Consider the following 26,573-nt stretch of genomic DNA (forward strand, 5'->3'; position numbering starts at 1 on the left):
AAAAAGGGGGGTGGGTAAGAGAACATAATTGTTTTACTATTTTCCTTTTAAACTTTGCATGTATTACTTTGATAAAAATTAAAAGGGTTTTTAATGTTTATTCTCTTTAGTAAAAGAAATCCAAACAGTACAAAATTTAGCCATTAAAATGTAAATATATATTAAAGTGATAATAGCCAGTGTTAGCCAAAGCACCAGAAATCAACCATTTGTACAGCAATAGTAAGAGTATAAATTAAAAAGGAATTTCAGACACTGGATACAACATATCCTGAGAAAAGTAAATATGACCAAAAATACAGTTAATGGAATGATGAAAGCTCTGTTGTTTAAGATAGTAAATTTCAGAAATTATCTTAATGTCCACTAATAAGGAATAGTTAAACAAATTATAATACAGCCATATTTTGGAATTGCATGTAGTTTATATATAAAAGCTAACATTTCAAAATATTTGAGTAACTGGATAAGATAAAAATGTGAGACCAGAGATCAAAGATTATTCTGAACCCTCTCTTCCAGAGGTCTTTATTTGTTCAGTAAACAATCGTCTTTTGGGGTCATGGATGTGCTAGGAATGTTGTTGACACCGAAGTCAACTCTGAATATAAAGTTCAGCCTCAGTTGTGAGTGTGACTCTCACTAACAGCACCAGGGAAGGGCCTGGACTCAAATCTCTTAATAGGTTCTGAGAGTACTGACTGATGGGGGCGGGGGGAAGAAAGCTAAGAAATTTGTTTTGAAGGGGAAAAGAAAGCAGTAGGAAGTAATTAAGAAGGTGTTTCATAGAAACAAAATAGTCTAGAAGTGTCTAAATTCCACCATTCACGTCTATCCCAGAAAAAAAATTGCTGGAGAAAACCAGGTTATTTGTTGTTTGCTTCAGATCGAAGTGAGACTACAGGATGTATACGTTTTACAAACCAACATCCAAAAGGTTAAGTAGATAAACTTATTTTTTATGGGTACTAATACTCATTAAGCATGGGACTTCCTTCTTTGTCTTCTTTTAAAGAAAATTAAGTGAGCACTAACATGGCTGGGTTTGTTCAGTGGTTATAGCGTCAGCCCGTGGGCTAAGGAGTTGCGGGTTAAATTCTGGTCAAGGGCACCCACCTCATTTGCGGTTCGGTCCCCAGCCCTGGTTGGGGTCATGCAAGAGGCAACCAATCAATGTGTCTTTCTCACATCAATGTTTCTCTCTCTCTCTCTCTCTCTCTCTCTCTCTTGCTCTCTCTCTCTCTCTCTTCCTCCCTCCCTCCCACTCTATCTGAAGATAAATGGAAAAATATCCTTGGGTGAGAATTTTTTTAAAAAGAAAAGAAAATTAAGCGATGTTAATTACAAGCTCTATTGATGGAGTCAGTGTCCCACTTCATAGCAGAACAGGCAATATAAACAACATAAGCATTCTCTCATAATGAAAGGTCTTGTCAATTAATTTAATTCTAAGAAATGCTTCACTGACCACCTTACACTACACGTTAGTGCTCACTCATGCCGAGAGAAGGAGATGCCAAAGGATTCCACTTACTCTGGGTGGAACTTGGCATTGAATTCTTCGTGAATTTCTTGTGGTGACATTGATGGTGCAGGACTGAGATCCAAATAATACCAGGCTAACATCTTCCAAACCAGAGCCTTGGATGGTGGCCCAGAGCCCTCCTGTAACCAAAACAGCATGTTCAGGGGATATACAGCTTGACAGGCAGACAAAAGTTAATTATTCACAAGAGAGACAAAAATAAAATTTAAATATAAAGCTCCTTATTTAAAATACGAGGCATACTCAAACTGCAGAAAAAGAGGTCAAATACATAAACTACTACATAGAGAAGCAGCAATGGTGACTGGAGGGCAGAGAGAAGTAGTAATGCATCCTGGAGTTGCTGAAGAATAAAACATAAAGATACTGTCAACGGAGGGAGCAGACCTTGGCTCCTCCGGTTGCTCATGGAAATGGGGTTCTTGGGGTGCTGCTTGAATAAGCATCCCTGGAGGCCCACACAGGAGCATGAGATATAGTAGAAAGCTTTATTTTCATGGAATTATACCCCTGGCTTTCCAAAGTCCCATTTCCTGAGTCCAGTCATGGAAGAAGTGCAGCTGGGGTTTCAGTAGAGCTAAAATCAGAGCCAGTGTCCAGAGTTTCCTTTCCATATTGGAGCCAGGTCCAATCCAGCATCAGGCTAGCTGTGGCCCATCAGTCTATTGCATGTGTGGGTTCACATGACCAAGGGGCACATGGGAGAATGCCAGGAACCAGGAACAAAAGAGCCCCACAAGCCAAGAATCAAGCACAAGAGAGAATGAGCCCCTTTTTTAGGAAGATTGTGTATTCTCAAATTTTCATGCACTTGCAGTGGCAACGTCTATTCTGATCAATAATTTCAGTTCCCAGGTGTGACTGACAGACAAGCAACTTCCTTATATTGCCCCAACTTTACTGGGCATGCAGCTATCTTCTCTTTGTTGGATCCCTCCCCCAGCATTTTGTAGGGAATAGGCTGGTGGTTCCCTGGGGAGTGCAAAGTTGCAGCTTCCTGGTGAAGTGGCCCAAACAACATGCCTATAATGTCTGGCTTCTCCCTTTGCTCCTTTCCTATTATTAATAACTAGCTAATTACATCAGTATCAATACAATACTGGCACAAGTCAGAGAAGTGAAGTAGATGGTCTCTGAAAAATGCTTCTGCCCTTTATTTTTAAATACCATCCCTGCCAATCCTATAAAACTTATTTGTTTCCAGAAATATCAAATATAAGGAAGCATCAGGGGAGAAAGAGCAGTGGGCCCAGACTCAGGGCCACAGATTGCTCTGCCACTTAAAGCAGATCACTTGCAGTATTGTCCCTGGATCATCGGTTCTTACTTCCTTTATCTTTAAAAACGAGTTCTTCCAGCTTTTGTGATTCGATAGCACACACACTGGGTTCTAGTCTCCATGATGGTCTAGAAGTGACTGACTTCACAACCCACTGCCAACAGGATTTCTCTCCTGATCACTGAAGAGCAACCACAGAAACCCCTGTGCCCTCACTGCAGACGTCGGCGAGAAGAGGCATGGCACCAACCATACCACTATCATGGCACACTTTCCCATTCCAAGGAGCATCCCTTGATCTAACTGATAAACAGAAATCGCACTTGTTGGGTTTTTTTCTTTATTGATTATTTTTAGGGGGAGAGAGAGAGAGATAGAAACATCAATGAGAGAGACATTGATTGGCCACCTCCTGCATGCCACCCACTCGGGATTAGACCCACAACCTGGGCATGTGCCCTGACCGGGAATTGAACTGGTGACCACGTGGGGCAGGGTCAATGCTCAACCACTGAGCCACACTGTCTGGGAAAATCGCACTTGTTATTGATGAGGGTAATGATACTGGTCTTCTACCTCCCCAGAAGGGGATACAAGCGTGGCAGAGAGGCCACCAGGTGGAGACATGCACCCTGAGAGCAGGAAGTGGGTGCAGGAGCAAGGTTATCTTCTGCAAGCATGTTAGCATGAAAAAAGGAAACTTGTATCACCTGAGGAATACCTTTCACGAGGATGGGACTGGGTGAAATAACAGCCTGAAGTTAAGTATGTAAACTTGCCCTGAAGAGTCAGGGCAAAACTACAGTAGACTTCAAAATTAGAGAATAAAATTGAAGAAAAATAATTTAAAATAGCAACATAAAAGATACAATATCTGGAAACAATCTCGACAAGAAAAATTCAAGATAATGAAGAAATTTGAAGAAAACATTGAAATGCTAGTGAGGAACATAACGGATAGATTAAAACTATGCCCTGGCCGTATTGGCTCAGCGGTTAGAGCATCAGTCTGCAGTCCAGAGAGACCTGGGTTCGGTTCCCGCTAAGGGCATGTACCTCGGTTGCAGTTTGTCCCTGGCCCTAGTTGGGTTGTGAGGGTGGCAGCCGCTTAATGTGTCCCTTTCACATCGATGTTTCTCTCTCTCTCTCTCTCTCTCTCTCCCCCACTCTATCTGAACAAAATATAAAAAATAAATAAAACTTAAATAAGAAAACTAAGATCAATGGGTAGAAAGAGTGAACATCAGAATGGTTGGAGATCTTTCTAAATTAAACCAAAGCATTAATGCAATCCCAATAAAAATAAAAACAGGATTTTGTATTTAAATTAGACACACTGATTTTAAACATTTTGGTAGGGATGTGAGATAGCAATTCAGATTTAATTTTTCAGTACTATTCACTATTTCTTTTACTAAATAAATAGTCCATCTATTTATATTATTTAAATTTTCAATTTAAAAAAATAGCCAGAATACAAAATTTTAAAAATAGGAGTAAAGAAGTTGGCAAAATTGGATAGCTACATGCAAATAAATGAAACTAGACCATCAACTTATGCCATACACAAAAATAAACTCAAAATGGATAAAAGACTTAAATGTGACCCATGAATCCATAAAAATTCTAGAAGAAAATGTGGGCAACAAAGCTTCTTCCAGACATAAAAATTTCTTTTTAAAAACCTATAATTAAAATGCAGTAATAAAGCATGAAAAGTCAGACAGAACAATGGAACAGAATAGAAAGTTCAGAAATAAAGCCAGAGTAGTATAGGACTACAGAAAAAGATAAATATGGCATTTTACATAAATAAAAATAGATGGACTATTTATTTAGTAAAAGAAATAGTGAATAGTACTGAAAAATTAAATCTGAATTCCTATCTCATATCCTTACCAAAAGAAATTCCAAATTAATATATTTAACCATAAAAAAAAGTTTAAAAAACTAAAAAAAAAAAAAACATGGCATAATTTTTATTTTTATATAATTTTAGAAAAGGAACATCATTTTAAGTATTTTGCAAACTCTGTAGCCACAAAACATTGATTTACAGCATAAAAAATAAAATGTGCCCTGAATGCATAGCTCCTTTAGTTGAAGCATCATCCCTTACACCAAATGGTTGTGGGTCCAATTCCCAATCAGGGCACATACCTAAGTTGCAGGTTTGATCTCCTTTTCTCTCTCTCTAAAAATCAATAAAAAAAACATATCCTCAGGTAAGGATTAAAAAGTAATAATAAAAAAATTCTGAATTACAAAAATAGTAAACAAAGAGAAAAAGAATAACCATATAAAGTTCTAATATCCTTAATATGTAAAAACCTCTTTAAATCAATAAAAAATAATAACAACTAAAAAGTAAGGAGATGAATAGATAGTTCACTAAGAAGAAAATATGATGCCTCTTAAACACATAAAAAAGTATTCAATTTTTTTTACAAAGTAAAAGTACAATAAAATATTATTTTTCTTCTATAAGACTGGCAAACACCAAAAAGTTTAGTAACACAGTGTGTTAGTAGGATGTGGTAAATAGATGCTCATATACATTGCTGCATAGAGAATAATTGCACACCTCTAAAGAGAATATTTTGGTATTTTCAAAATGTTAAATGTATACCACCTCTTGACCTAGAAATTTCTCCACTTTTCAGAAATTGTATTATTAATATTTTCACACATGTGCAAAATGAAACAACTCCATATCCACATACAAGGGAATGAAGCTGTACCCTGTTTGGATTTACCTGTGTCCCCTAAAAATTCATATGTTGAAGTCCTACCTGCCAGTACCTCAGAATGTGATCTTGTTTGGGAATAAGTTCATTATAGATGCAATTCACTAATAGAAGATGCAGTCATTCTAGAGTAGAGTGGACCCCTAATTCAGTACGACTGGCAGCACCCTGGTATTATATTTTATAAGGGAAAATGTGGGCACAGAAACAACATAGCAAGAATACCATATGAAGATGGAGGCAGAGATCAGGTGATGCTTCTATAGCCAAGAAACGCCGAAGGCTGCCAGTGAACCACCAGAAGCTAGGGGATAGGCATGCAACAGTTTGGTTCAAAAGAAGTCAACTCTGCTGACACCTTGATCCATAACTTCTAGCCTCCAGGACAGGAGGATAATACATTTCTGGTGTTTAAGCCATCCAGTTTGTGGTACCTGGATAAGCAGCCCTAGAAAACAAATACAGACGCCTACCTCATGCCATAGCAAAAGTGAACTCAAAATGAATCACATACCTAAATGCAAGAGCTAAAACTGCAAAACTCTTAGGGAAAAAAAAAAAAAATGCACAAATCTTAGTGACATTGAATTAGGCAATCATTTCTTAGATATGATACCACAGCACAAACAACAACAATAAAACATAAACTGGACTTGATCAAAATTTAAAACTTTTGTGCTTCAAAGACTACTATCAAGAAAATAACATCTACTCACAGGTGGGAGAACATATATGCAAATCATATATGTGATAAGAAACTCATCCAGACTACATAAAGAACCCTTACAACTCAACAATAAAAGGACAAATAACCCAATTTTTTAAATGGGAAAGAATCTGAACAAGCATTCCTCCAAAGAAGATATACAAATGGCCATTTGTGACCTCTCTGGTGTTCTTGGAGCAAGCCAAGCTCATTCTGACTTAAGATTGTATCATTTGATGTTCCTCCTCCTAGAACGCTCTTCTCCAAGGGTTCCACAGAACTCATTTCTTCACTTCATCCATGTCTCCATTCTCCAGTGCCCTGCTTGCTATTCCTCTGACATAGTTAACCATCACCTCCATGACTGCAGGAACTTTGTTTCAATTTACTGTATCCCCAGCATTAATAGTCTCTGGCACATAATAAGAGCTAAATAAATTATTGTTATTATTGTTGTTGATGTTAATAATTAAAAGTTGCAAAGATGGTAACACTGCCATTTCCATTGGAAAGTCCAGGTGCCCCACAAGGTCCCATAACTAGAGAGAAGGCAAGTCTATCTCGGCAAGAAGTGGGCCAAGGAAGTATGTACTCCAAAGCCAAGAGTTTCCTTTAAAACCCTTTGGAGGTTGATTCTGCATCTGGGAAGCTGGTGAAGGAGAATATTATCTATCACATTATTTTATGTACTCATGACATACTAGATTCTTCTGTAAATTCCTTGCTGGTAGGCGTCAGCCTGGTTTTCTTTAAATCCTCTAATGCAATGTTGCTTAAACTGTACTAGTCATCAAAATGACCTGAGGATCCTGTTAAAATGCAGATTGGTTAGGAGATCTGGGATGGAGCCTGAGACTCTGCATTTCTAACAAATTTCCAATTGCTGCAGATAGTATCAGTCCAGAGCCACACTGTAAGTGGAAGGTCTTCAGCACCTAACACAGGGCTTTACATAGGGTGACCTCATCAGTGTTGAATGAGTGAGCAAGACTGGTAGATACTAAATAGCAGAACAAAGGGAAAATTTAAATGCAGTAATGAAAATAGTAGCAACTATAGCCTCTCCCTATCTCTTTCCATTTTCCCTTAGTATTTAATGAAAGTCAATTAGCACCCACCCAACATTATTCCTTCTCTGAGTTTTCCATATTTTGCTAAAATATAGAGAGATGGTGTATAATCCTCCCAGACAAATCACTTCACTACATATTGTTGGTATAGCATGCTTTTGTTGGGCAATAGGATGAGGGACCAACTTATTCATTTACCTGGAACTTTCTGAATTTTAGCATTAAGAATTCCATGACCCTATATACCAGTGGAACAGAACAGAGAACCCAGAAATGGGCCCAAGGCAATATGCTCAATTAATATTTGACAAAGGTGGCAAGAGCATACAGTGGAGTAAAGACAGCCTCTTTAATAAATGGTGTTGGGAAAATTGGACAGCTACATGCAAAAAAAATGAAACTAGACCATCAACTTACACCATACACAAGAATAAACTCAAAATGGATAAAAGACTTAAATGTGACCCGTGAATCCATAAAAATCCTAGAAGAAAATGTAGGCAACAAAATTTCAGACATCATACACAGCAGAATTTTCACTGACACATCACCTAAGGCAACAGAAACAAAGGAGAAAATAAACACATGGGACTACATCAAACTCAAAAGCTTCTGCACAGCAAAAGATACAATCATCAAAACGGAAAGGCAACCCACTGTATTAGAGAGCATAATTGCCAATGATATATCAGATAAGGGGTTAATTTCCAATATATATAGAGTGCTCATACACCTCAATAAAAGGAAGACAAAGACCCCAATTAAAAAATGGGCAGAGGAACTAAATAGATACTTCTCCAAACAGGACATACAAATGGCTAAGAGACATATGAAAAAATGCTCAACATCACTAATCATCAGAGAGATGCAAATTAAAACAACAATGAGGTATCACCTCACACCTGTCAGAATGGCCTCCATCAACAAATCATCAAACACATGTTGGCGAGGGTGTGGAGAGAAAGGGACTCTAGTACACTGCTGGTGGGAATGCAGGCTGATGCAACCACTATGGAAAACAATATGGTGGTATCTCAAAAAATTATAAATTGAACTTCCATTTGACCCAGTGATCCCACTTCTATGAATATATCCTATGAAGCCTCAAACACCAATTATGTACCTCCATGTTTGTAGCAGCACTATTTAAAATAGCTAAGATCTGAAAACAGCCCAAGTGTTTATCAGTAGACGAATGGATAAAAAAGCAGTGGTACATATACACAATGGAGTACTACGCAGCTGTAAGAAAGAAAGATCTCTTATCCTTTGAGACGACATGGAGGGACCTGGAAAGTGTCATCCTAAGCGAAACAAGCCAAACAGAGAAAGACAAGTATCATATGATCTCACTTATTTGTGGAATATAATGAACATAACAGTCTGAGGAATCGGGTAGTCCCAGAGACGTGGAAGTGGGGTACAGACTGACTACCCCCAGAAGAGGGGGTGGGGGGAGAGATAAAGCACAGAACTTATATGCATGTGTGCATGAACAATGGACATGGACAACAAAGCTGGGGAGAGGGCGGGGAGGGGGGAATCAGTGGGGGAAAAAGGAGAAACATCTTTAACAAAAATAAATTAATTAATTAAAATTTTTTAAAAAATTAATTCCATGACCCAGTTTTAAAACTGAAAGTCTTTCATTCTGGGAAACCCATCAGTCCCAGGAAAACCAAGACAGTTGGCCACCCTGCTTGTGCAAGCCTGCCACTGAGGTGTCTGCAATCTAGTGGGCGTAGCTAAAGGTTTGTATAGCCTGAACTGCATAGGTAACTCTGTAAGAGAAAAGTCCCTTATAAATCTACTGGGAAGACTAGTATATGCCCTAAACTCAAACTAATCATGATTGGGTTGATATAGAATATTATCTTTCACTTTGAATACCACATATCATTTGGCTCTTTCCTTAAATCACTGAGAAACAAGAGAAAGCTTGTTCTATTTTATGTGCAGAGATGAGATAGGACTGGCCTCCTAATTCACTCTTCTGGGCAAAGTCAACTCGAAAACAAGATGTTCCTTTGAACAATGCATTTGTGACCAGGAAACATTGCTTCAGAAAATGTTCTAAGCCACATGTCTTTGTCCAGCAGGAAAAAAAAAAAAATGACAAAACTCCAAGGCATTAAGAGAAAAGTTTTGTGCTCCAAAACTCATACATTAAGATACAAGCACAAGTATTCCTAAGATTCTTGCAATCTGGCTGGATTGTTTTCAACTGGTCCCATCCCTCAGAAAACACTGAAAGGTCCTTGGTGTTCATGGCACTAAGATCTAATCCATGGGACTGGCTTTGACAAGATTCACTGCCCTTGGTATACCCCACGACTCAAATGCTAGTTGGTTTTGAATGCTAGCCACGTTTCCAAGTGCATGTCAGTGTACAAACATTTGTGAACACCCACTGTGTGCAAGGCTTCTAGTGGGGAAGACCTGTATGTCACACATGCAAATGTTTTTACTTTTCAAGGGACTTTCCCACCATTTGATCCATTTTAATCTCATACAAAAGTAGGAAGCCTGTAAGTTAGGCATCCTTAGGCCCATTGTATAACTAAGATAGCATGGCATGCAGAAGCAGCAGGAGGCTTGGCATCCAAGAATTCCAGTTTGCATCCTAAATCCACTTCTTCCCACTGGAAAGCCTGGGGCAAGTGACTGTTCTCTCAGAACCACCATTATATCATCTGAATAATGCGGAGAACAACTCCATCTTTCAGGCAGCTGTAAGCATTTAGGGCATGTGACTACCTAGAAGAGAGAGTCAATAAGCAACACGATGTCTATCAGCACCATTATTAGGAAACCAAGTTCCCTAAAAAATAACTGACATTTCTAAGGTCACACATCTGACTTTGATATCACCAAAACCCAGGCACATATGTCCTAACACCTAATCTAGCGTTGTTTCCACTAAACCAAATTGTTCCGGTGACTCAGTGACTGACCCAATCATGCCGAGTACCATCAGCCAAACTATGTAGCAAGTGAGTTCATTTAAGGGCTCAAATATCTGTGGCCCATTAGAAGAAATGCTGATGGTAGATAACAAAAAGCTGTGAAACATAGCGGATATAGAATTTATCACACGGCAGGACTAGATTCCTGCATATCAGCAAGAATGCTACCTTCAGAGGGTCAGACGCAATGTGGGGTCCTCCCCATATTACCAATCTCTGCAGCTCTGGAAGGCTTCACAGCATCCAGTCTGGGTTCCACGTTCAGGAAGAGGCCTTCTCCATTGGCACTGATGGCACGACCGAAGGGTCTCACCAACATTGAGATCTGATGCACTCCAACAGGCAGCAGGTCTGTCCGACAGACCACATCTGTTTGGTTTGAGAAAAGAACTTTGCAACTTGTTTTGTTCACTGTAATCTGCAAGTCCTGGGAGTCCCTCGAGAAATTAGTTCCGGTAATATAAACCAGTAGGTCCATGTCCTGATCTTAAGGAAGGAAAAAAATAAAAGAACAGAATCATCTTTCAGTGATATCACTCCATTTAAGAGAAACTCTCTCTAACATCAAATGCTCATTTCCTCTCATTTCCTCCTTGCAGAATTCAAGGAGTTGAATGCTGACTCAAACATTGGACATGTATCATGGTAGCATACAGCCCCATCTTAAAGGGTCTCAAAGTAGTAATGATAGAAGACTAGTCAATAAAAATGAGGTGGGGGGGGGGTAAATCAACGTAAAGAATATTTCAAAACAAGGGACAAAAAGGATAAAACATTTTAAGTCATCAAAAATCCACTTATCTCCATTTCCAATCATAACCGTGTCAGTTACAGCAGCCAACTAATACACTTTCTGCTGCTAAACAGTTATCACTAAACATCCACTCCATAAACTGAGGCACCTTGTATCCACCCATCGCCAGGTACATGTTTTCCAACGAATCACCCTGAGTCTAAAGTGTATGGCCATCCCAATGCCAAGTCACAAATCTTACCAAGGGAATACCACACAGAGTGGACACGGGGAGTTGACCCTTCAAGGTACTGGAAAGAACAGGAACCTGAGCAATGAGCTGGTATGTCATTCACTCGCACAACCACCTGGGGAAAAAAAGCACATGAATTAAACCCAAATATATACATTTCATGCACTCAAAGAGTATTCATAAAGTACTTGTGAAGTTTGTCCAAATTAAAATGTGTCAATGATTCATTTATTTTCTTTCTTCTATTTCCCAGTAATAAACCCTAAATTTTAATGAATGGTTCAAAATATGTCAGACTTTCTTAAACTGATGGTAGGCATGCTAAAACCTCACATTTCTACAATTAAATGTGCTAAATCTTGAATAAATTTTCTCTCTATTATATAAAACTAAATTTAATAAAATTCAAACTGCACAAGGACTTTTTATCACTCTGTAGTTTCAACTGGGTAGCTATTTCCTGTGAAAAGCCCTTTCTTTACTAATAAATGCCAACAAAGTAGTAACTTCTTTCCACCATAATTACATGGGTATATAAGTAAAGATTAGAGTATTTGGATACTTGGATCTTTCTTGTCCTAGAATGATAGGGCCCCAAGAAAAGACTACAGTTGACCTTTGAACAACATGGATTTGAACTACATGGGTCCACTTATATGCAGATTATTTTTTATAAACACTGTAAATGTATTTTCTCTTGTAATTTTCTTAATAATCTTTTCTTTTCCCTACTCTATTGTAAACAATATATAATACATATAACATACAAAATGTGTATTAACTCATTGTTTATGTCCACCATAAGGCTTCCAGTCAACCGTGGGCTTCTAGCAGTTAAGATTTGGGGCAGTCAAAAGTTATACACAGACTTTTTACTACGGGGCGGGGGAGGGGGGTGTCAATGCCCCTGACCCCTGCGTTGTTCAAGAGTTATTTTGCACATGTCTCTTCCTCTCACTGGAACTAATGTTGATCTAATACAACTCTACAATACTTGGAGATGAGGAAGATGAAAAAGAGATGCTTATTGAACTCTCTAAATATGAAATAGGGATTAAAAGTACACACACTGTATTTATATTGTGTTTTCTTATGGAGGGAAGGGGTGTTAGGATGGCATGAAGGCACAGTTGATAAAGAACACTTTGATTTTACCTATGTTTTATTTTATTCATAAAGGCAAAAAATATTAAATATATCAACATGTTAATGATTACTAATCCTCAGTTTAGGTCCCCTAGTGCTGGTTATATTATTCTTTATAGTTTTTGTAGTTTAAGTTTTTCTTAAATTAAAAGCAAATGACTAATAATAGAAGTATAGACAGATGGAAAAGAGAAAAAGACATTTTAAAGAGGAAAGGAGTTAACTTCATTTACTTCTCAATACCACTGTGTGATGGTATTAAACATATGTAGTTATAGAGGTTCTCTATTTTTTATACCATAATAATAGCATCAATAATTATAATAACAGGATGTTGTGTTTACAAAACACTTACATTTTCAGAGTACTTTCCATACCCTGTGGAAGTAGGAAGGGAGCAGCCATAATTGTCTCTGTATTATGGGTTGGAAAATGTATCCTTGGGAATTGGTCCACATTACAAATCAGGGAGAGACTAAGATAGACTTAAAAACTAATACTTGCGCCCTGGCCGGTTTGGCTCAGCGGTTAGAGCGTCGGCCTGCGGTCCCGAGAGACCCGGGTTCGGTTCCCACTAAGGGGATGTACCTCAGTTGCAGTTTGTCCCCGGCCCTGGTTGGGTTGTGTGGGTGGCAACTACTTGATGTGTCCCTTTCATCTCTCTCTCTCTCTCTCTCTCTCTCTCTCTCTCTCTCTCTCCCACTTTATCTGACCAAAATATCCAAAAAAAATGTCCTCGGGTGAGGATAAAAAAAAAAGAAAAGACTAGTACTTATATTTGGGGTGGTCCATCTACTCTCACCTGAGTACGCTGGTTGGCAGTAGCCAACATGTCTCCAAATATGGGTGCAAGAAATACTCCACCGTCATATACCACTCGAGCAGTTACAGCAGGGTTCACTCCAGTTAGATTTTCGTCAGAGACCTGAGACAATTACATTTCTGGTGAATTCTGTCATGGAATAGCAGTCTACTCTTGATTTAAACAAATAATAAAAGGTCTTTTCACATTCTAAGATAATCAGATAGCTAGAAATTGAAAATGGACGGATAGGCTGTTGAAAACTGGAACTCTTAACATAAATAATGGCTAATGAAAGCCCCGGTAGATTAGAGGAATATTTATTTACAAGGAGAGTTGCCAAAAAAGGCACACACAAAAATGAATCACTTCTCTGAGTCTTGAGATATTTTTATTTCTATGTGCTTTTCTATTTTGTGTGTTTGCAATCCAAAATACTACAATAAAATGTAAGGAAACACGTGTTATGAGATGACTCCTGTCATTCCTCCATCTCCACCCAAGTATTGTGTTTGAAAACCAGATGACCTGCAATACCATATAATGGGTGTCAAATTCCATGTTGGATTTCATTTTATAATAACCAAATGCTAGATGATCATTAGATTATTTTTTAAAACTCTAAATATGCAAGAGCATCTGGTTTTGTCATTACCCAAAGACAGCAAATCCTTTTCTAAACTTCCTTCTGCTGTGCCATCTGCCTCCCTCATAATCTAAGTCAATCACATCTGCTTAAATTATCTAATAACAGATGCAGAATTATTGTATGGTGGACACTGACCAACAACGTCTCTACCTACACTGAGTTAGAAAGAAGATGTTGGGTTCCAATTGCTGTATCAGAGATACAAGACACAAAATACATCTTGCAAACTTCCAGAAAGAAAGATCATTGCACCCTTTTATTTTAATATCCCCATACAATTAATAATTCAGGACAGTTTTTATGTATATCATTCTGATATTTTTCTTTATAAAACTGTCCCAGGGCACAAAATCCACACCACCAAAGAGATACCTTACATACCCTAATGAAATTGGGCAAATCCCCAACCTGGGCGGACCAGGAGAGGGTCCATACATGCTCATAGCAAGAGTTCCGATCCTCCATCACAGTGAAGTCACTGACGTTGAGGTACCTGGATGTGAAGTCATCAGCATTGCTCTGTAAGAGCTTGAGAAGGTGACTAGCTGAAATCTGCACAGGAACATCTATGGGGAAAGGTTTCGATATACAAAATACAAGAGAGGAATTACTCTACCTCACAGGGTCTCATCATGAAGATAACAGAGAATAAATGTCAAGATATCTACCAACTATGCAGATGCCCCTGTTCTAAATATAGCTTCAAGAGAAGGCCCAGTTACACCATATTTTTCCTCAGGCAAATACGAGTAGATGCCCACTTTTTATATCGTGATACCTTCAGTCAGTGTCACGTCTCAAAGCAAGCAGAGAGTACAGTCCATCAGACAAAACTATCTCTGCTGTCAACTCAAAATACACACTCCAGACATCCTGGTAGTGCTGGAAAGTCTAATTAAATGTTGGGTTTTCCCTGGAAAAAAAACAATGTAGCTGGCTCTGTGAACAGGAAAAAGTTGGCCACCTTTCACAGGGAGTGGGGGAGGCACACAGCAGCTGACACCCATAAAAACGTAGCCAACCCAGCTGAGGAATGCTGCATTTAACTTTGGGTTCTCTATTAGAATTTCTTTTAAGCCCAACCACCTGCTTCCCCATTCCACATCCCCATAGAGAAATAACACTCAGTGCTTAAGTCCTGCTTGGGTTTGAACTGTTTCATTCTTTACCAAAAGTTTCCACTTTATTAGCTACTCCCAACAGCCCTGTGAGGTGGGTCATTTGGGTACCCTGATGCCTCCCTTGGCACTGAAAAAAAAACGCAACCTAAGGAGATTCAGAAGCTTGCCAACCAAGTGAGACAGGTTTCAATTAAAATCCAGGTTACCTTCTCCCTACTCAAGTGCCTTCCTCTTAAATCGCACACTGCCTTGGAGTGTTCATAAAATGCCACTATATTTCTAAAATGCAAACAAAATTCTCATCCTTTTGAAAAAAACATTGTTCTACATTTATGCAATGTGTGCCATCACCATTTCAAAGACCAGGGTAAGCCTGGCTTCCCCCTGCTGTTCTGTAGGCAGTGAGGGGAGGAGCACCAGCATAGCACAGGTGACAGGAAGCTCTGCACACAGGTGCAGCTGTTCCATTCATGATAAGGGAAACAGCGCAGGTGGACTTCACAGAGGCAAGGGCACTGTTGTTATTCACTTCTCAGACTCCAGGAGCAATAGACTACAATAGCCTAGGGACTTCCAACTTTTCCTAAGTTGCCCGATTCGAGTGAAAATACCACTCCACTCCTCCCACTCAAGAAGATTCTTTGTGCCCCGGCCGGTTTGGCTCAGCGGTTAGAGCATCGGCCTGCAGACCAGAGACTCCTGGGTTCGGTTACCACTAAGGACACGTACCTCGGTTGCAGTTTGTCCCTGGCCCCAGTTGGAGTCGTGTGAGTGGCAACCACTCCATGTGTCTCTCTTGCATCGATGTTTCTCTCTCTCTCTCTCTTTTTCCTCTCACTCTATCTGAAGATAAATGTAAAAATGTCCTCAGGTGAGAATTTAAAAAAAAAAGAAGATTCTTTGCAAGCCTGGTTCCTTTCTGCCTGAGAGGGCAGAAGGCTCTGGGACCATACGCCAATGTGTATCCAGCCACTTGTGAGTTCTCTTGAGCCTCCTTTCTCATTCCCCTATGTTTATACCAACTAAATAACGTATTATAATGATTTCTAAGCCTTATCCTTCGTGAAATGTATATGCCATTGAAGATTTAGAAACGACTCTACTCTCTAGAGGTTCTGTCTACCTTTGTTATGACCATGACAATCCTCAGTCGTTTTGGTGTCACCATGGTATTTAATTCAGAAGAACCATGGTTACTGTGAATCTTGGACTAGGAAACTCCAGAGAAAAGAGCTGAGTTCACACCTGGACCCTGCCATCAACTATCTGTATGATCTTTGGGCAAACCTCAGTGTATTGGGCAGGCGGCCTCCAAAAGACATGTCAATGCCCTCATCCCAGAACCTATGCGTATCACCTCAAGCCAAAGAGTTCATGCTATCGAGTATATAGCATAAGGGGTCCTTAAGTCAAGAATCTTGAGAAGAGTTTATTTGGCATTGCCAGGGTGGGCCCTGAATGCAATCATTATATCCTTATGAGAGGCAGAGGGCGTGCTGCGCCAGAAGAGGAAGAGGCGAGGTGGCCACGGAGGCATGGGCTGGAGCGTGTGGCCATAGCCAAGAAAGGCTGGCCGCCACCAGATGCCGGAAGAGGCAGGAAATGGATTCTCATCCGGAGCCTTCAGGAAAAGTGGGGCCCAGCCAACAACTTGATTGTGGGCTTCTGGCCTCCAGACTGTGAGAGAATAAAATTTTGTTGTTTTTAAACCACCACGTTTGTGGTCATTTGTTATGACAGCCCCAGGAATCTAACCCGCTCAGTTTCCACATCTATAAAACTAAAAATGGGAATTATACGAACAATGAGACATTATGGTTATTGTCTAGATCTTTCATTTTAATAAGACCATTTTCAGACCCTGGGGGGAAAAACAAGCACAAAATAGCTTGTAGACTATCACCCTGCCTAAGAATGCCCCTAAAAGGGTACATGAGACATGTCGCATACCCCCCTCCCATTTGCCCCTTTACCAGGAATCACTGTATTAGACAGGTGGATGCGAAAGTATCCTCCTAAAGGAGGACTTGTTCTCTGTAGCCTCTGTGTTGTCACCTGGACCATCCCGGATCCTTCTTCTGCTCCTTCAGCTGGCACAGAGCTGTGGCGTATCAAACACTGAGCATTAACCACAGTAACCTTCCAGAAGCCCCTCCAGGCACAACCCCGCTCCTTCTCAAAGACCAGCTAGCCCCCCACCGTTCCCGACCACCATGAGCTCAAGCTCCCAAATATTGGGTGCCCCTCTCCCATCACAGCAGAAGAAGTGTGCTATAAATACTAGGATTATTTAAGAGTGTCCCCAAAATCCCCTTCACTGGGCCCCCGAGTCAAGACTGATGACGCTGGCCTCCAAGGCTCTGGGCCTGGGCACAGAGTGGGAGAGAACTTTGTATTCTCGACCACATTTGCATAGTCAAAGGCCAAGTCAGTGACAGAAACTTCCTCCTTCGGCATCTCCAGCTGAAACACAGGCCAATCCAGCTAGCCAAGTTCTCCTCTAATACCTGTGTACAAACACACCACCTGCCTGACTCTGCTCCTAATGCAATAAATGGGTCCACGAAATTGTGACACACCATGAGATGGAATACCATTCACCCATTAAAAACTATAGTTGAGAGGCATGTTTAATGAAATGGGGGAAATTTCAATTTATACCATTAGGTGAAAAGAGCATGTTACAAAGAGAGCATGTTATTTTTGGTCCCAATAAGAGATATAAAAGTAAATATATACATGTGTGTTTATATGTACAAAAATTGCTCGAGGAAAAAGGCAGTCAGAATATGGGTCCAATATGTTAACAGAAGTTACCTCTGAGCAGACAGATGGAATGATTTTTATCTTCTTCCAAGTGTTTTTCTATATTTACTCAATTTCCAACAATGAGCATATCTAGTTTCTGTCAATGACAGTACTCAGTCCTGCATATTGATGTGCACACATACAACCAGACACAGAAGCAGTCAGAGAGTGATAGTATCTGTGTTAGGGGTGAATCTAGGAGAAGCCAGTCTAAGGGCCCTCCTGTCTCGCTTAGGCTGGAGGCTTCCAGGAGCAGCTAAGGGACTTGAGAAAACATCAGAAAGGAAGGTGGTGAGGAGCACTCTAAGTGTGAACCTGGACCAAATAACCTGAGTTAGCCTCTGTCACTTCAGAGTTCACAGCTTTGACATTTGGGACACAGGTTGCAGGTTGGCTGATACGGCAGCTCCCTCCCCACCCCTGAAGCTCCCCCACACTTTCATTCTATTGATGGATTTCACTTCGTTCCTGCCCAGAGGACCAGTCAAGAGAAATGGGGCACAGGGTCAAGCTTCCTGCACCTGTCATCAATGTCTTAAGCATGATGTAAGAGTGAGAACAAAGTTGGGGACATATTAGAAAGAGATGGGAGGGGGGATTGTAAAGGCAAAGCATCTCAATTCTTCCCATCCTTCTGGAGTATTGAAATCTGTATGGTTTTGTTAACCAATGTCACCCCTTATAAATTCAATTAAATAAATACATAAAATAAAAAGAAGAGAGGGAATTAGAGCATGTGTGTTCGAGGAGCTTGGAGGAGGAGCCTGATCTTCATTGACTGCTTTGTAAACTTGTCTAGAAAGTTTGACTCTTTCAAGGACAAGCAATGCTTGTGGGGCTCTAGTGCCATCTGGTGGTAAATTCTTAGAAATAGCTGCTGTTGTCCCTTAGACTTTCATTTAGCCCCAAAGAATTCCAGCATGATTAATATATGAGGAAGGGAAGGAGGGGCGTGAACAGAAAAGGGTGGCAATGTGAGCCTCTGAACAGCATAAACATACAATTACTTTTAAACCAATTCTCCAGGAACTAGTTCTCCAAGTGTAGTCCCCAGACTAGTAAAATCAGCATTGCCTGGGAACGCATTAGAAATGTAAATTCTCAGACTCTGCCCAAAACCCAATGAATTAAAGATAGTATGGTTAGGGCCAAGAAATTTATGTTTTAGCAAGACCTCCAGGTGTCTGATACTGCATTCTTAAGACTGAGAAGCATTGCTTTAAGCAATAATACAGGTAGCTTTTCCTGATAAAAGTCCCACCTTAGGGTCCTCCAAGGCCAACCAGCCATCCTAAGGAGGCACAGGTGAGCAAAGACAGCTCCCTACCTTGCAGTGATGAGCGGGAGCTCCGAGTCGCACCCCACCAACCAGGAGGTTACATTGTAGACTGGAGGGGATCCCACCACAGAGAGCGATTCCACCAGATTCCCGCCTGGGTGAGCTGTTCCAGAATTAGCCTGAGAAACTGGAGAGCAATGATCCAATTATTATCAAGTAACTTAAGATGGAAGACCAGCTATGTGGAAAGTCCCAGCTGGAGGTGCTGCATTACTTAGATCTCAGCACACACTTAAAGCTGGGTTCCTTCCCTCTGCTGGATGCAGAGCACAGTGAGAGGAGGCAGGAACTTGGTACCAATGAGAAAATGCAAGGCTATGGTGTAAGGAGACAGTCTAATTTCACCACAAAGTTCAATGAGCCCTAAGCCAGGCAAACATCACTCCCTCTGCATGGGAGGACCCCTTACACAGTTCATCTGTTACAGTGTGGATGGCCACCCTCTCCTCATTTCTTTTCCAAGGCCCCTGGCAACTCCAGGAATGCACAGCTGGTCCTCCTTAAGAACACTGAACACATGAGGCATGTACTGGGGCACTTACTGTTTATCCACAGTGTTTATCTACAGTGTAGAGTTAGCACATAAGCAGAAAAAAGTGCAAGCTTTTAGATGGACCACTGTTGATATTCTGAGTTTCCACTTCTCTTGGATTACCATTGGGCTAACCTCTCTAAGACATTTTTTTATTTGTAAAATGGGAAATATGACATATTCCAATCTGCACGGCAGGGAGAGCTCAGTGAGGTGGCAGGTTCAGACCAACACAATATAATTTATTATTTTTTTCTTTATTGATTTGAGAGAGAGAGAGGAAGTGAAAGGGAGAGAGAGATAGAAACATCAATGGGAGCCCTGGACCATTTGGCTCAGCGGTTAGAGCGTCGGCCTGTGGTCCAGAAAGACTCGGGTTTGGTTCCCGCTAAGGGCATGTACCTCGGCTGCAGTTTGTCCCCAGCCCTGGTTGGTCATGCGGGTGGCAGCCACTCAATGTGTCCCTTTCATGTCAATGTTTCTCTCTCTCTCTTCCTCCCACTCTACCTGAACAAAAAATGGAAAAATGTCCTCGGGTGAGGATAAAAAAAGAAAAAAAAGAAACATCAGTGGGAGAGAACATCAATTGGCCATCTCCTGCATGCCCTCCACTGGGGATTTGGCCCACAACCTGGGCATGTGTGCTGACTGGGAATCAAACTGGCAATCTCTTGGTGCATGGGTCGACACTCAATCCACTGAGCCACATCAGCCGGGCGAGCACAATGTAATGTAATATGCTCTTCCCCTCCTACTAAGCACTCTGTAAAAGATAGCTTCTTCCCCAAGACAGTACAGCTGAGAGAGTAAACAGTTCAAAGGCAGCATTTTTGCATATCCAATGCTTAGCACAACACGGGACACAGAGCAGGTGCTCAATAAATGTTTATTCGCTTAGCTGAGCATGGATTCACTGGCATTTTGGCTTTGTTATTAAGGATCTCTGGGTTCCAATCTCCCCTATGTCCCAGCTGTGGGATTTGGGGCAAGATACTCAGCCCCTCATAGCTTTGGTTTGCTCATCTACATGATGGGGATAATAGGACCATCCTGTGGGGTTCTAAGAAGTAAATGAGAGATAGTAGCTACCACCGACTGAAAAGAACTTTCATAGAGGACATTTAGGGGGGACAATGTAATCAAGTGTTAAATTGGTCAGATAAATGTCAGACAACTAAGTTTGAATATTGAGCCCAATTGTGTAGAGTTTGTGTTGCCATTAAATAATCCTCAGAGCAAAGTTGAGGGCACCTGGGCAAAGCAGGACACATGGTTTTACCCTCGCCGCCGGGGTCCTCTCCCCGTCTCTGCCCTCTCCCTCCCTGCTTCCCTCCTCACCTCCCTCCTAGGATGGTTCAGACACCGGGTCACTTGGTGACAGAGAGGTGAGGGCAGTGACAGAGCCCTCTGGATCTTGCACTTTGAGGATTTGGAGATATAAGATGGCATTTGAGGGAGAAAAGAAAAAAAAATGGGAAAGGCACCTACTATGTAGTCCTGAGTTTCCCAGTTGGTGAGTTCAAGTGCATGAAATATGGACATCCTCAGTCCTCCGGGAATGTGAGCAGGACTTGAGGGTCCCCAGGGGGCCCAGCCCAGTGTCTTAGGCACCAAGGATTCAGGTGCGTACCCCAGCGCACCATTTAAATGTAATTTTCTGTAAGCCAGAACCTAAGCAGGGTTTAAAATATTCAGTGCCCTGGTCAGTTTGGCTCAGCAGTTAGAGCATCGGCCCACAGACCAAAGGGTCGCAGGTTTAATTCCCGGTCGATAGCATGTACCTGGGTTGCAGGTTCAATCCCCAGCCCCAGACGGAGTCCTGCAGGACACAAACAATTGTGTCTCTTACATCAATGTTTCTCTCTCTTTCTCTCTCTCTCTCTCTCTCTCTCTCTCTCTCTCTCTCTCTCTCTCTCTCTCTCCCCTCTTTCCCTCCCTCCCTTTCACTTTATTTAAAATTAGTGGGGAAAATCCTCAGGTGAGGATTAACAAAAAAAATAATAAAATAAAATAAGCAGTGGCTCAATCTGACCCAGATGCCTCAAAACCTTTAAACCACTGAAACAGATAAGAGACAGAATTTTGAAGACTTCAAATATGATGTAATTTCAGGGATAAAAGAGAGTCCTCTTACCATCCACTCCCAAGCTCCCCTGCATTCAGCTCTACAATTGTACAGACAAAGGACTGAATTTTTTCACATTTGTAAATCAAAATGTAAATGACAGCTTCTACTTTTTTCTCCTGGAAGAAAGAGAGAGAGAAAAGCTACCTAACATGAGAGAGCTGAGCCCCAACGTCACAGGGATTTGATGGAAGAGGGAAAGTACACAGAACTTGGAAGCCTGGAGGCCCTGGGGGCAAATGGCACCATCTGTCCAGGCTGTGGGCTTCCCCTCCCTGCGGTGTGCAACGTCCGTGGCCAGTCTCAGGAGGACTCCTGATGAGCACGTTGTCCCTGAGTCCTGTGGACAAGCAAAGCCCAGCAAGAGCACTGTGCCTAAGGAAGGTCAAGGGACATGGTGAAGCAAAGGAGGCCAGGCCTGAGCCCTAAGGGACAAGTGGGAGGAATCTGGGTAGGGAGAAAGGACAAAGCTGTTCTCATGAGGGTCCCTCTCACCGAGTCCTCATTAATCAGATCTTTAGTCCATGTACATGGCCAGATACTGCTGTGCTCTTCCAGCACTTTGATAGGGAGTAACTGACGGGGCGATCGAGAAACCTGCTGACCTCACCGTAATAACGTTAATAGTAATAATACCTGCTTGTGTTTACTGAGCACTTACTGCGGTCAGGACCTGTGAGGAGTGCTTTACATTATACTTCAGTTCATCTTTGCAGTAGTCCAGTGAGGCAGAGAACACAGTGTGCATATTTTATGGACGAGGAAACCAAGGCTTCTCAGCAATAATATAGTAAAATCAGGGCAACAGCACAAGAACCGGAAGCAAGAGCAAGCATTGAACTAAATAAGAAAAAAGAGAAGCTGCCCGGCTAGTGTTGCTCAGTGGTTGAGCATCAACCCATGCACCAAAAGGTCGCTGGTTCGATTCCTGGTCAGGGCACATGCCCAGGTTGTGGGCCCGATCCCCAGTGGGGGGCATGCAGGAGGCATCCAATCAATGTTCTCTCTCATCGATGTTTCTATCTCTCTCTCTCTCTTCCTCTCTCTCTAAAATCAATAAAGGAATAAAAAAAAATAAAAAAAGGAGAAACTAACTAGAGAAACATCGGGGCCAAAAACACACAATACCAGCTCCAACTTCTTTCTAGAATAAAGGCAGGCAAGATGGAGAATCACCTGTTACCTCTTCATTAAAAGAACAGCAGCCCTAGCAGAAACGTTTAAGTTCAGCATTTGATGGACAGGTCCATGGAGGAGAGCAGATTCAACGATCACCTGTTAGGTCTGTGTCTGCAATAATAATTTCATCCACATAGAACACGCCTGCCTCCTGAGCCAGAGGGAAGAGGTCAAGTCGATGAACCAGCACTGGGCTGTTTGCCAGAGGCGTCTGGAGATGAGCGGAGAGATGCACACAAGTCTTCCAGAGGTCGATGCACGTGAACCACCAGCTGAAAACAAGCAGTGGAAATGGGCCTGTCCCTGTGCATCCACAGTCCTCTCCCATCAGAGCTCTAGTTCTCGAGCGTGGGGGCCTGAGACTGTGTAGCCAGGAGAGGGACCCCATGAACCCCAGCACCCAGACAGTCCTGTGTGCCATCCAAAACCGGTTCATCTCCGCTAATGGTATCACAGTAGTGAATCACATTGTAAGGCAGTCGTCACCCACGACACTTATCAGCAGCTTTTCAAGCTACAATATAATTGTGTCCCAAGCAGATCATATGTTAGGCTCTAACGACAAGGAAGATGTCTATTCCTAGACATTGCTGGACTCTGTAGGTATAAAACAGCGTACAAGACCCATAAGAGATATCTGGAAAGAGCAATGAATCAAGGCATTGAGTAGCCTGAATTTTATCCCGAGTCTTGTTCACTCACTGAATAAATTTTAGTGAATCGCCAGTTCTCTCGGCCTTCATTTTTCTCATCTGTAATATCAAGAAATGTTCTCTAACATCTCTTCCAAATACTATGTTCTCTGACTCTATGAGAAATGTCACACTCCTTCCAGGAAGTGTTATATTCCTAACAACGAACTGCTCTTAAATCAAACTTCTCTGGGCTCCATTTTTTCTCATCTGTGTTCTGAGCCCCAAGTTATTTCGGATCTGAGGCTCAACTATAAGAGACAGTCCCTCAGGTAGGCCACTGTCCCCGAGAGAGCTAATCATCCCAGCCGGCAGAATTCCCACCACACCTCCCCACGGCGTACCTACCTTTCAGGACTGGTCCCTGTGAGACTCCAGTCACAGGTGATGTTCTTCTTAATGATGTTTTGAAGATCGATTGCGAAGGACACAGTCACCTTCAGGATCATATTCATGTGGCCTTTGTATGCAACACACAGCTATGGACACCAAACAAGTGCTTCAGCTCATTAGTGCAAGAAGCAGCCATTCAAACAAGCTGCAGGGAGGACAGTCCACCTGCCTAGGCCCCTGCCTCAGGCTGTGAGGGTCAGCCCAGTTCCTGCCCTCCTGGAACTTACCAGTCTAGCTGGAAAGACAAATCCCTTAGAGCACATTGTTATTTGTCCAAAAGAGAGTTAGTAGATGCCTAGCAATATGCTTGGCAATGACAATTTTAGAGGATCTCAATTAGAAAACCCCTGTTCAGCCCTGGCCACGGTTGTTAAGTAGTTAGAGCAATGGACCATCCACTGAAGGGTCATGGGTTTGATTTCCAGTCAAGGGCACTTGCCTGGGTTGAAAGCTTGATCCCCAGTCCCAGTAAGGGCATGTGCAGGAGACAACCAATCCATATGTCTCTCTCACATCGATTCTTTCTCTCTCCTTTCTTCCCTCCCTCTCTTTTGCTCTCTTTAAAAAAAAAAATTTATGGAAAAAAAATCCTCAGATGAGGATTAACAACAACAACAAAAATAAAAGATACCCCTGTTCTGACCTACCTAGTTACTGTGCAGCCTTGAGCAAGTCACTTAACCTCTCTGAGCTTCAGTTCCTTAACTCTAACTCCCCAGCTTCCTTGGTTTCTAACTCTGACTGAAATAAAATTGTTTGGCTCAAGAAGTCTTTAGAGCAGAATTTTTTTTTTACTTCAGCACTATTGATATTCTGGATTGGATCATTTTTCCTGGGCATTGGATATGTTTAGCAACACCCCTGGTACCTACTCAGTGGAGGCCAGTAACATGTACCCAGCTGTGACATCCAAAAATGTCTCCATAAATTGCCAACTCTCCCATAAGAGGCAAAAGCATGCCCATTGGGAGCCTCTACTGTACAGGAAAGGCTGAGAGATGGTGGTGCCCCGAGCTGAACCCCTTAGTCCCGGCTCCCACTGTCGTTCACCTGGGCCAAGACTTGAAACCACTGCCATGAACTCAGCCACCCCGCAATGCTCACCCTGGTTCCCATGGGGCTAAGGGGCTGTGCTCTGTCATGAAAGGCAGCAGAACTATTGCCACAAAGGACGTAAGCAGGATTCGAGGAATGGGTTAGTCGATCCATCAATAATACCAATAGCTATATAATAAATAACAGCTAGCCTTAGCGGAGTCCTAACCACTGCACGGGCACTTTACTGGGTTATCTCAGCTTCGCCAAGATCCTGAGAGGTAGACAACATCACTACAATGTTTCAGATGAGTAAATTGAAGGCAGATGCTGATGTTACCCAAGTAGGTTTACAAAAGTAGATTTACAGCTGTTGGTATGGAAAATAATACAATAATCAATAAATAATAGTACAAGAATAAACTGTTTCACATACTCACAACTGCAAACCTACGTTGGCCCACACCCATACTGAGCATATAATAGCTTCCATAGGTCCCACAGAAAATACAGAGTTCTTTCTGTGTAACAAGTAGCTAATGGAGGACTGGATGTGTCTGTTCGCACCTGAAACAGTACTTACGGGACCAAGAACTGCAGCCCGAAAATCTCTGAGCACTTTAAAGCAATCCCACGTTTGTGCTGCTCTTTCTTCGTCTCAACCCCTGAGAATAACACCAATCTCTGCCTACCCACCTTGCCTGGGAGCTTGAGGGCTCCTACTTACATGGGTGTATTGATCCAGCCGGTAGCCCTTCTGGGCAGCCAGGGGTGTTAGGACAACGTGCCGAGGCTGACAGAGGCTGAACCTCCCACAGAAGGGCTCTGTCCCACTGGTGAGGTCCCCATCAAAGCTGGAACCTTCTGGGCCTGAATGCAGTTCCAATAACATAAAAAGACAGGGTAGGTGTTAAACAGGCAGACGCTCCCAACATGTTATGGGAATGAGTTATGGGTTCCCTGTGATGTGGGTCCCTTTGGGCAAGCTGAACAGGGCTTAGGTGCCCGGCAGTCCTCAGTCAGAAGGCTCCAGCTACAAAAGATCTATGCTGTCTGGCCTAGATCATCGAAAATATACAGTACCCCCCCCCATACTGTGGTTTCACTTTCCACAGTTTCAGTTACCTGTCAATCATGGTCCAAAAATATTAAATAGAAAATTCCAGAAATAAATAACTCATACATTTTGTTTTGTTTTCTTATTGCTTTTAGAGAGAGAGAGAAAAGAAGAGGAAGAGAAAGTTAGAAACATCGATGACAGAGAACATCGATTAACCGCCTCCTGCCTGCCCCTCACTGGGGGTTTGGCCCACAACCTGGGCATGTGCTTTGACCAGGAATCAAACCTGTGACCTCTTGGTGCATGGGTCGACGCTCAACCACTGAGCCACACGGGCCAGGCAACTCATAGGTTTTAAATTGCACACCGTTCTGAGTGGTGTCATAAAATCC

At 41.9% G+C, this 26,573-nt stretch overlaps 1 protein-coding gene across 1 annotated transcript in view; it reads right to left on the reverse strand.

Moving 5' to 3' along the window:
- PKHD1 (PKHD1 ciliary IPT domain containing fibrocystin/polyductin) overlaps positions 1 to 26,573 on the reverse strand; it is a 471,475-nt gene that overhangs the window by 413,428 nt on the left and 31,474 nt on the right. The window contains exons 18-27 of the mRNA XM_036248838.1: positions 25,849 to 25,991; positions 24,042 to 24,172; positions 23,098 to 23,273; positions 19,154 to 19,292; positions 16,992 to 17,119; positions 14,279 to 14,463; positions 13,249 to 13,371; positions 11,310 to 11,415; positions 10,525 to 10,800; positions 1,535 to 1,665 (exon numbers count right to left, since the gene is read on the reverse strand). Of these exons, the coding sequence (XP_036104731.1) occupies positions 1,535 to 1,665; positions 10,525 to 10,800; positions 11,310 to 11,415; positions 13,249 to 13,371; positions 14,279 to 14,463; positions 16,992 to 17,119; positions 19,154 to 19,292; positions 23,098 to 23,273; positions 24,042 to 24,172; positions 25,849 to 25,991 (1,538 nt within the window). The remainder of the gene's footprint in view (positions 1 to 1,534; positions 1,666 to 10,524; positions 10,801 to 11,309; positions 11,416 to 13,248; positions 13,372 to 14,278; positions 14,464 to 16,991; positions 17,120 to 19,153; positions 19,293 to 23,097; positions 23,274 to 24,041; positions 24,173 to 25,848; positions 25,992 to 26,573) is intronic.

The sequence above is a fragment of the Molossus molossus genome, unplaced genomic scaffold (genome assembly GCF_014108415.1).
Source record: "Molossus molossus isolate mMolMol1 unplaced genomic scaffold, mMolMol1.p scaffold_m16_p_8, whole genome shotgun sequence".
Lineage (NCBI taxonomy): Eukaryota > Metazoa > Chordata > Mammalia > Chiroptera > Molossidae > Molossus > Molossus molossus.